The 12694-nt window shown below is 45.7% G+C and overlaps 1 protein-coding gene across 1 annotated transcript in view; it reads left to right on the plus strand.

Annotated features, from left to right (window-relative positions):
• LOC139531541 (catenin delta-2-like) overlaps positions 1-12694 on the plus strand; it is a 571014-nt gene that overhangs the window by 257308 nt on the left and 301012 nt on the right. Inside the window, exon 10 of the mRNA XM_071328059.1 lies at positions 1845-1965. Within this exon, the coding sequence (XP_071184160.1) occupies positions 1845-1965 (121 nt within the window). The remainder of the gene's footprint in view (positions 1-1844; positions 1966-12694) is intronic.

The raw sequence follows: 12694 nt of genomic DNA on the forward strand, positions 1-12694 counted from the left end.
ATTTATGTTTTGTTCGGTAGAGTTCATATTTATATCCATTGGCGCGTTATGTTCAGTTGTTCCAAAACATCCGGTGATTTTGCAGAGAGCCACATCAATTTACAGAAATAGTCATAATAAACATTGATAAAAGATACAACTGTTATGCATGGAATTTTAGATCCACTTCTCCTTAATGCAACCGCTGTGTCAGATTTCCAAAAAACTTTACGGTCAAAGCAAACCATGCAATAATCTGAGTACGGCGCTCAGACGACAAATCAACCCGAAGAGATATCCGCCATGTTGGAGTCAACAGAAGTCAGAAATAGCATTATAAATATTCACTTACCTTTGATGATCTTCATCAGAATGCACTCCCAGGAATCCCAGTTCCACAATAAATGTTTGTTTTGTTCGATAATGTTCATAATTTATGTCCAAATTCCTCCTTGTTGTTCGCGCGTTCAGTACACAATCTTAATTCACGACGCGTGTGCAAGTCCAGCGGAAAATACGGACGAAAAGTCCAAAAAGTTATTTTACAGTCCGTAGAAACATGTCAAACGCAGTATAGAATCAATCTTTAGGATGTTTTTTAACATAAATCTTCAATAATGTTCCAACTGGAGAATTCCTTTTGTCTTCAGAAATGCAATGGAACTCAAGCTAACTCTCACATACTTCCCAATAGAAGCATCAAACAAGGTTCCAAAGACTGTTGACATCTAGTGGAAGCCTTAGGAAGTGCAACAGGACCCCATTTCCACTGTATCTTGGATAAGCAAAGAGTTGAAAACTTACAAACCTCAGATTTCCCACTTCCTGGTTGGATTTTTTCTCAGGTTTTTGCTTGCCATATGAGTTCTGTTATACTCACAGACATCATTCAAACAGTTTTAGAAACTTCAGAGTGTTTTTCATCAAAATCTACTAATAATATGCATATCCTAGGATCTGGGCCTGAGTAGCAGGCAGTTTACTCTGGGCACGCTTTTCATCCGGACGTGAAAATACTGCCCCCTACCCAAGAGAGGTTAATGTTGTAAATTACTATTGTAGCTGGAAACATCTGATTTTAATGTAATATTTCTATAGGCATACAGGGTCATTATCAGCAACCATCACTCCTGTGTTCCAAAAGCTCATTGTGTTAGCTAATCCAAGTTTATCATTATAAAAGGCTAATTAATCATTAAAAAAACCTTTTGCAAGTATGTTAGCACAGCTGAAAACTGTTGTCATGACTAAAGAAGCAATAAAATTGGCCTTCTTTAGACTAGTTTAGTATCTGGAGCATCAGCATTTGTGTCTTCGATTACAGACTCAAAATGGCCAGAATCAAAGAACTTTCTTCTGAAACTCGTCAGTTTATTCTTGTTCTGAGAAATGGCTATTCCATGCGAGAAATTGCCAAGAAACGGATGATCTCGTACAACGCTGTGTACTACTCCCTTCACAGAACAGCGCAAACTGTCTCTAACCAGAGTAGAAAGAGGAGTGGGAGGCCCCGGTGCACATCTGAGCAAGAGGAGAAGTACATTAGAGTGTATAGTTTGAGAAACAGATGCCTCATAAGTCCTCAACTGGCAGCATCATTAAATAGTACCCGCAAAATACCAGTCTCAACGTCAACAGTGAAGACGCGATTCCGGGATGCTGGTAGGCCAGTGATGTAATCAAAAATCTAAATGTAATTCATGTTAAATTCAGGCTGTATCACAACAAAGTGTGGAACAAGTCAAGTGGTGTGAATACTTTCTGAAGGCATTACATACGTGGATATTCATTGCAAAGATGGAAGTGCACATTATTCTTAAGTGACATTAGATAATGGTGGATGTTGTACACATGTGATTCCCTAGATGAGTTCGGGCATAGGGAGCTACGCTACTCTGTCTCCTAAAAGACTGGCTGCTCACCACGCCTCCGACCAGTACAAGATATCACACGAGCTCTATGCTACTGCTACGCTCCAGAGGCCCGGTAAGACTACGCTCAACACACTCACACACACACACACACACACACACACACACACACACACACACACACACACACACACACACACACACACACACACACACACACACACACACACACACACTCACACTCACACTCACACTCACACTCACACTCACACACACCTACACACACACACACGCTCAATAACACGACGCATCCCTCAAGGTGAATCCCTATATGAATGCAATGCAAGCACTGAATCTTTCACTCTTTGCTGTCATTTACTCTTCTGTATAGAGGTAATTGGGTCCTTGGTCTATAGCTTGTCTTTAACATGTTATGTGGACTGACTGTTGTCCTCATTGTGATGGAGTTGTTGACGAGGTGCATGTGGAGTGAGTAGCTCTGCTTTGTTCAGACAAAACTGTGGTTAGAAGCCAGACAACAAAGTTTAAATGAAGACTCTAAAATCGATAGATCAATATATCCTCAAGTAGCTGGGAGAGAGTGAGCTGTCTAGCTGGGAGAGAGTGAGCTGTCTAGCTGGGAGAGAGTGAGCTGTCTATCTGGGAGAGAGTGAGCTGTCTATCTGGGAGAGAGTGATCTGTCTATCTGGGAGAGAGTTAGCTGTCTAGCTGGGAGAGAGTGAGCTGTCTATCTGGGAGAGAGTGAGCTGTCTATCTGGGAGAGAGTGAGCTGTCTAGCTGGGAGAGAGTGATCTGTCTATCTGGGAGAGAGTGAACTGTCTAGTTGGGAGAGAGTGAGCTGTCTAGCTGGGAGAGAGTGAGCTGTCGATCTGGGAGAGAGTGATCTGTCTATCTGGGAGAGAGTGAGCTGTCTAGCTGGGAGAGAGTGAGCTGTCTATCTGGGAGAGAGTGATATGTCTATCTGGGAGAGAGTGATCTGTCTAGCTGGGAGAGAGTGAGCTGTCTAGCTGGGAGAGAGTGAGCTGTCTAGCTGGGAGAGAGTGAGCGGTCAGTTATGTACAACAGCGAACCAATCATTTAAACAGATGTGGCAACAAGAACCTTATAAGCCATGGCTTCCCTCAGCAGAAAAGTCAAGGAATAACTTGGAGATGCAAACGAGAGTAATGAACAGCTAAATGATATCCAGGAAATCGTAGCTAAAATGCTCTCAGTGCTCACCAAAACAAACAAACTGTTACAATCTGTGATGAAAAAAGTACATTTGCTAAAAAAGTTAAGTAGTCTATCATGTTAGACGTGCACCAACAAAGCGTGCGCATGAGCGAACCTTCCGGAAACAAAGCTGCAAACTTTTGGAACATGAATTGGACCAGCAAGAAAACAGAATAAGATGAAACATGAGAATATTGTCCCATACCGGAAGACGAGGACAAAGGGGACCTTTCCAGCTACGTGGTCAAACTGATATCAGAGGAACTTGAAGTGGGTGAATCACCAGAGGATCTGGAACGAGGCCATAGGATTGGCGTGAAACAGAAGAACGCTAAATACCTTTACATGGGAATCTTCAAGATGTGGAACTATCAGACCAAAGTCAACATTCTGAAGGCACAGGGGGGAAAGGAGATCAAAATCCACGGCCAGTCCATTCGATTCGTCCAGGATCTGTCTGACAGGCAGCGGGGGAAAAAAAGCCACAAATTCATTCCGATCAGAATAGTCACTGGAGACAAGAGGAATCACAGCTCCACTTCCCGGCAGTGCTGTGGGTAGAGAAGGGAAAGCAAAGGATGGAATTCACAAGAGCCGATAATCCCTTCCACTTGAAGAAGAGCCCCTTCCTCTGAGAAGAGGAAGAAGTAGGTAAAGGTGATAACCATGTTAGGCCACATACAGGATGCCAGCTCATCGTAAACTCAATATTCTTCCCCCTCCCCCCAATAAAATCTATACACTACTTTCTCCAAGTAATTATCCTTCTATATGAAGTAACAATAGAAGTATTAAGGTTGTTATGGTGACCGTATTACCACCACACCAGACTAGGGTTGTTATGGTGACCGTATTACCACCACACCAGACTAGGGTTGTTACGGTTACCGTATTACCACCACACCAGACTAGGGTTGTTATGGTGACCGTATTACCACCACACCAGACTAGGACTGTTACAGTGACCGTATTACCACCACACCAGACTAGGGTTGTTATGGTGACCGTATTATCACCACACCAGACTAGGGTTGTTATGGTGACCGTATTACCACCACACCAGACTAGGGTTGTTACAGTGACCGTATTACCACCACACCAGACTAGGGTTGTTATGGTGACCGTATTACCACCACACCAGCCTAGGGTTGTTATGGTGACCGTATTACCACCACACCAGACTAGGGTTGTTATGGTGACCGTATTACCACCACACCAGACTAGGGTTGTTATGGTGACCGTATTACCACCACACCAGACTAGGGTTGTTACAGTGACCGTATTACCACCACACCAGACTAGGGTTGTTATGGTGACCGTATTACCACCACACCAGACTAGGGTTGTTACGGTGACCGTATTACCACCACACCAGACTAGGGTTGTTATGGTGACCGTATTACCACCACACCAGACTAGGGTTGTTACGGTGACCGTATTACCACCACACCAGACTAGGGTTGTTATGGTGACCGTATTACCACCACACCAGACTAGGGTTGTTATGGTGACCGTATTACCACCACACCAGACTAGGGTTGTTATGGTGACCGTATTACCACCACACCAGACTAGGGTTGTTACGGTGACCGTATTACCACCACACCAGACTAGGGTTGTTATGGTGACCGTATTACCACCACACCAGACTAGGGTTGTTATGGTGACCGTATTACCACCACACCAGACTAGGGTTGTTATGGTGACCGTATTACCACCACACCAGACTAGTGTTGTTACGGTGACCGTATTACCACCACACCAGACTAGGACTGTTACAGTGACCGTATTATCACCACACCAGACTAGGTTTGTTATGGTGACCGTATTACCACCACACCAGACTAGGGTTGTTATGGTGACCGTATTACTACCACACCAGACTAGGGTTGTTATGGTGACCGTATTACCACCACACCAGACTAGGACTGTTACAGTGACCGTATTACCACCACACCAGACTAGGGTTGTTATGGTGACCGTATTACCAGCACACCAGACTAGGGTTGTTACAGTGACCGTATTACCAGCACACCAGACTAGGGTTGTTACAGTGACCGTATTACCACCACACCAGACTAGGACAGTTACAGTGACCATATTACCACCACACCAGACTAGGGTTGTTATGGTGACCGTATTACCAGCACACCAGACTAGGGTTGTTACAGTGACCGTATTACCACCACACCAGACTAGGGTTGTTATGGTGACCGTATTACCACCACACCAGACTAGTGTTGTTATGGTGACCGTATTACCACCACACCAGACTAGGGTTGTTATAGTGACCGTATTACCACCACACCAGACTAGGGTTGTTATGGTGACCGTATTACCACCACACCAGACTAGGGTTGTTACAGTGACCGTATTACCACCACACCAGACTAGGGTTGTTACGGTGACCGTATTACCACCACACCAGACAAGGGTTGTTACAGTGACCGTATTACCACCACACCAGACTAGGGTTGTTATGGTGACCGTATTACCACCACACCAGACTAGGGTTGTTATAGTGACCGTATTACTACCACACCAGACTAGGGTTGTTACAGTGACCGTATTACCACCACACCAGACTAGGGTTGTTACGGTGACCGTATTACCACCACACCAGACTAGGGTTGTTATAGTGACCGTATTACCACCACACCAGACTAGGGTTGTTATAGTGACCGTATTACCACCACACCAGACTAGGGTTGTTATGGTGACCGTATTACCACCACACAAGACTAGGGTTGTTATGGTGACCGTATTACCACCACACCAGACAAGGGTTGTTATAGTGACCGTATTACCACCACACCAGACTAGGACTGTTACAGTGACCGTATTACCACCACACCAGACTAGGGTTGTTATAGTGACCGTATTACCACCACACCAGACTAGGGTTGTTATGGTGACCGTATTACCACCACACCAGACTAGGGTTGTTACAGTGACCGTATTACCACCACACCAGACTAGGGTTGTTATGGTGACCGTATTACCACCACACCAGACTAGGACTGTTACAGTGACCGTATTACCACCACACCAGACTAGGGTTGTTATGGTGACCGTATTACCACCACACCAGACTAGGGTTGTTATAGTGACCGTATTACCACCACACCAGACTAGGGTTGTTATGGTGACCGTATTACCACCACACCAGACTAGGGTTGTTATAGTGACCGTATTACCACCACACCAGACTAGGGTTGTTATAGTGACCGTATTACCACCACACCAGACTAGGGTTGTTATGGTGACCGTATTACCACCACACCAGACTAGGGTTGTTACAGTGACCGTATTACCACCACACCAGACTAGGGTTGTTATGGTGACCGTATTACCACCACACCAGACTAGGGTTGTTATGGTGACCGTATTACCACCACACCAGACTAGGGTTGTTATGGTGACCGTATTACCACCACACCAGACTAGGGTTGTTATAGTGCCGAACCCCCCGCTAGGGTGATGGTGACCGTACCACCACCAGACTAGGGTTGTTATAGTGACCGTATTACCACCACACCAGACTAGGGTTGTTATGGTGACCGTATTACCACCACACCAGACTAGGGTTGTTATGGTTACCGTATTACCACCACCAGACTAGGGTTGTTATGGTGACCGTATTACCACCACACCAGACTAGGGTTGTTATAGTGACCGTATTACCACCACACCAGACTAGGGTTGTTATAGTGACCGTATTACCACCACACCAGACTAGGGTTGTTATGGTGACCGTATTACCACCACACCAGACTAGGGTTGTTATGGTGACCGTATTACCACCACACCAGACTAGGGTTGTTATAGTGACCGTATTACCACCACACCAGACTAGGACTGTTACAGTGACCGTATTACCACCACACCAGACTAGGGTTGTTATGGTGACCGTATTACCACCACACCAGACTAGTGTTGTTATGGTGACCGTATTACCACCACACCAGACTAGGGTTGTTATGGTGACCGTATTACCACCACACCAGACTAGGGTTGTTATAGTGACCGTATTACCACCACACCAGACTAGGGTTGTTATGGTGACCGTATTACCACCACACCAGACTAGGGTTGTTATGGTGACCGTATTACCACCACACCAGACTAGGGTTGTTATAGTGACCGTATTACCACCACACCAGACTAGGGTTGTTACAGTGACCGTATTACCACCACACCAGACTAGGGTTGTTATGGTGACCGTATTACCACCACACCAGACTAGGGTTGTTATAGTGACCGTATTACCACCACACCAGACTAGGGTTGTTATAGTGACCGTATTACCACCACAACAGACTAGGGTTGTTATGGTGACCGTATTACCACCACACCAGACTAGGGTTGTTATGGTGACCGTATTACCACCACACCAGACAAGGGTTGTTATAGTGACCATATTACCACCACACCAGACTAGGACTGTTACAGTGACCGTATTACCACCACACCAGACTAGGGTTGTTATGGTGACCTTATTACCACCACACCAGACTAGGACTGTTACAGTGACCGTATTACCACCACACTAGACTAGGACTGTTACAGTGACCGTATTACCACCACACCAGACTAGGGTTGTTATAGTGACCGTATTACCACCACACTAGACTAGGACTGTTACAGTGACCGTATTACCACCACACCAGACTAGGGTTGTTATGGTGACCGTATTACCACCACACCAGACTAGGACTGTTACAGTGACCGTATTACCACCACACCAGACTAGGGTTGTTATGGTGACCGTATTACCACCACACCAGACTAGGGTTGTTATGGTGACCGTATTACCACCACACGAGACAAGGGTTGTTATAGTGACCGTATTACCACCACACCAGACTAGGGTTGTTATGGTGACCGTATTACCACCACACAAGACTAGGGTTGTTATGGTGACCGTATTACCACCATACCAGACTAGGGTTGTTATGGTTACCGTATTACCACCACACCAGACTAGGGTTGTTATGGTGACCGTATTACCACCACACCAGACTAGGGTTGTTATGGTGACCGTATTACCACCACACCAGACTAGGGTTGTTATGGTGACCGTATTACCACCACACCAGACTAGGGTTGTTATAGTGACCGTATTACCACCACACAAGACTAGGGTTGTTATGGTGACCGTATTACCACCATACCAGACTAGGGTTGTTATAGTGACCGTATTACCACCACACCAGACTAGGGTTGTTATGGTGACCGTATTACCACCACACAAGACTAGGGTTGTTATGGTGACCGTATTACCACCATACCAGACTAGGGTTGTTATGGTTACCGTATTACCACCACACCAGACTAGGGTTGTTATGGTGACCGTATTACCACCACACCAGACTAGGGTTGTTATGGTGACCGTATTACCACCACACCAGACTAGGGTTGTTATGGTGACCGTATTACCACCACACCAGACTAGGGTTGTTATGGTGACCGTATTACCACCACACCAGACTAGGGTTGTTATGGTGACCGTATTACCACCACACCAGACTAGGGTTGTTATGGTGACCGTATTACCACCATACCAGACTAGGGTTGTTATGGTGACCGTATTACCACCACACCAGACTAGTGTTGTTATGGTGACCGTATTACCACCACACCAGACTAGGGTTGTTATGGTGACCGTATTACCACCACACCAGACTAGGGTTGTTACGGTGACCGTATTACCACCACACCAGACTAGGGTTGTTATGGTGACCGTATTACCACCACACCAGACTAGGACTGTTACAGTGACCGTATTACCACCACACCAGACTAGGGTTGTTATGGTGACCGTATTACCACCACACCAGACTAGGGTTGTTATGGTGACCGTATTACCACCACACCAGACAAGGGTTGTTATAGTGACCGTATTACCACCACACCAGACTAGGGTTGTTATGGTGACCGTATTACCACCACACAAGACTAGGGTTGTTATGGTGACCGTATTACCACCATACCAGACTAGGGTTGTTATGGTTACCGTATTACCACCACACCAGACTAGGGTTGTTATGGTGACCGTATTACCACCACACCAGACTAGGGTTGTTATGGTGACCGTATTACCACCACACCAGACTAGGGTTGTTATGGTGACCGTATTACCACCACACCAGACTAGGGTTGTTATGGTGACCGTATTACCACCACACCAGACTAGGGTTGTTATGGTGACCGTATTACCACCACACCAGACTAGGGTTGTTATGGTGACCGTATTACCACCACACCAGACTAGGGTTGTTATGGTGACCGTATTACCACCACACCAGACTAGGGTTGTTATGGTGACCGTATTACCACCACACCAGACTAGGGTTGTTATGGTGACCGTATTACCACCATACCAGACTAGGGTTGTTATGGTGACCGTATTACCACCACACCAGACTAGGGTTGTTATAGTGACCGTATTACCACCACACAAGACTAGGGTTGTTATGGTGATCGTATTACCACCATACCAGACTAGGGTTGTTATAGTGACCGTATTACCACCACACCAGACTAGGGTTGTTATGGTGACCGTATTACCACCACACCAGACAAGGGTTGTTATAGTGACCATATTACCACCACACCAGACTAGGACTGTTACAGTGACCGTATTACCACCACACCAGACTAGGGTTGTTATGGTGACCTTATTACCACCACACCAGACTAGGACTGTTACAGTGACCGTATTACCACCACACTAGACTAGGACTGTTACAGTGACCGTATTACCACCACACCAGACTAGGGTTGTTATAGTGACCGTATTACCACCACACTAGACTAGGACTGTTACAGTGACCGTATTACCACCACACCAGACTAGGGTTGTTATGGTGACCGTATTACCACCACACCAGACTAGGACTGTTACAGTGACCGTATTACCACCACACCAGACTAGGGTTGTTATGGTGACCGTATTACCACCACACCAGACTAGGGTTGTTATGGTGACCGTATTACCACCACACGAGACAAGGGTTGTTATAGTGACCGTATTACCACCACACCAGACTAGGGTTGTTATGGTGACCGTATTACCACCACACAAGACTAGGGTTGTTATGGTGACCGTATTACCACCATACCAGACTAGGGTTGTTATGGTTACCGTATTACCACCACACCAGACTAGGGTTGTTATGGTGACCGTATTACCACCACACCAGACTAGGGTTGTTATGGTGACCGTATTACCACCACACCAGACTAGGGTTGTTATGGTGACCGTATTACCACCACACCAGACTAGGGTTGTTATAGTGACCGTATTACCACCACACAAGACTAGGGTTGTTATGGTGACCGTATTACCACCATACCAGACTAGGGTTGTTATAGTGACCGTATTACCACCACACCAGACTAGGGTTGTTATGGTGACCGTATTACCACCACACAAGACTAGGGTTGTTATGGTGACCGTATTACCACCATACCAGACTAGGGTTGTTATGGTTACCGTATTACCACCACACCAGACTAGGGTTGTTATGGTGACCGTATTACCACCACACCAGACTAGGGTTGTTATGGTGACCGTATTACCACCACACCAGACTAGGGTTGTTATGGTGACCGTATTACCACCACACCAGACTAGGGTTGTTATGGTGACCGTATTACCACCACACCAGACTAGGGTTGTTATGGTGACCGTATTACCACCACACCAGACTAGGGTTGTTATGGTGACCGTATTACCACCATACCAGACTAGGGTTGTTATGGTGACCGTATTACCACCACACCAGACTAGTGTTGTTATGGTGACCGTATTACCACCACACCAGACTAGGGTTGTTATGGTGACCGTATTACCACCACACCAGACTAGGGTTGTTACGGTGACCGTATTACCACCACACCAGACTAGGGTTGTTATGGTGACCGTATTACCACCACACCAGACTAGGACTGTTACAGTGACCGTATTACCACCACACCAGACTAGGGTTGTTATGGTGACCGTATTACCACCACACCAGACTAGGGTTGTTATGGTGACCGTATTACCACCACACCAGACAAGGGTTGTTATAGTGACCGTATTACCACCACACCAGACTAGGGTTGTTATGGTGACCGTATTACCACCACACAAGACTAGGGTTGTTATGGTGACCGTATTACCACCATACCAGACTAGGGTTGTTATGGTTACCGTATTACCACCACACCAGACTAGGGTTGTTATGGTGACCGTATTACCACCACACCAGACTAGGGTTGTTATGGTGACCGTATTACCACCACACCAGACTAGGGTTGTTATGGTGACCGTATTACCACCACACCAGACTAGGGTTGTTATGGTGACCGTATTACCACCACACCAGACTAGGGTTGTTATGGTTACCGTATTACCACCACACCAGACTAGGGTTGTTATGGTGACCGTATTACCACCACACCAGACTAGGGTTGTTATGGTGACCGTATTACCACCACACCAGACTAGGGTTGTTATGGTGACCGTATTACCACCACACCAGACTAGGGTTGTTATGGTGACCGTATTACCACCATACCAGACTAGGGTTGTTATGGTGACCGTATTACCACCACACCAGACTAGGGTTGTTATAGTGACCGTATTACCACCACACAAGACTAGGGTTGTTATGGTGATCGTATTACCACCATACCAGACTAGGGTTGTTATAGTGACCGTATTACCACCACACCAGACTAGGGTTGTTATGGTGACCGTATTACCACCACACCAGACTAGGGTTGTTATAGTGACCGTATTACCACCACACCAGACTAGGGTTGTTATGGTGACCGTATTACCACCACACCAGACTAGGGTTGTTATGGTGACCGTATTACCACCATAGGCTAATAAGGTTAGTATTACACCTCATGTAGCCTAGCCCAGAGGTCTATATGTTTTAATAAGGTTAGTATCACACCTCATGTAGCCTAGCCCAGAGGTCTATATGGTTTAATAAGGTTAGTATCACACCTCATGTAGCCTAGCCTATAGGTCTATATGGTTTAATAAGGTTAGTATCACACCTCATGTAGCCTAGCCCAGAGGTCTATATGGTTTAATAAGGTTAGTATCACACCTCATGTAGCCTAGCCCATAGTCCTATATGTTTTAATAAGGTTAGTATCACACCTCATGTAGCCTAGCCCATAGGTCTATATGTTTTAATAAGGTTAGTATCACACCTCATGTAGCCTTTCCCATAGGTCTATATGTTTTAATAAGGTTAGTATCACACCTCATGTAGCCTTGCCCATAGGTCTATATGTTTTAATAAGGTTAGTATCACACCTCATGTAGCCTTGCCCATAGGTCTATATGTTTTAATAAGGTTAGTATCACACCTCATGTAGCCTAGCCCATAGTCCTATATGTTTTAATAAGGTTAGTATCACACCTCATGTAGCCTAGCCCATAGGTCTATATGTTTTAATAAGGTTAGTATCATACCTCATGTAGCCTAGCCCATAGGTCTATATGGTTTAATAAGGTTAGTATCACACCTCATGTAGCCTAGCCCATAGGTCTATATGGTTTAATAAGGTTAGTATCACACCTCATGTAGCCTAGCCCA

Source organism: Salvelinus alpinus, chromosome 10 (assembly GCF_045679555.1).
Source record: "Salvelinus alpinus chromosome 10, SLU_Salpinus.1, whole genome shotgun sequence".
Classification (NCBI taxonomy): domain Eukaryota; kingdom Metazoa; phylum Chordata; class Actinopteri; order Salmoniformes; family Salmonidae; genus Salvelinus; species Salvelinus alpinus.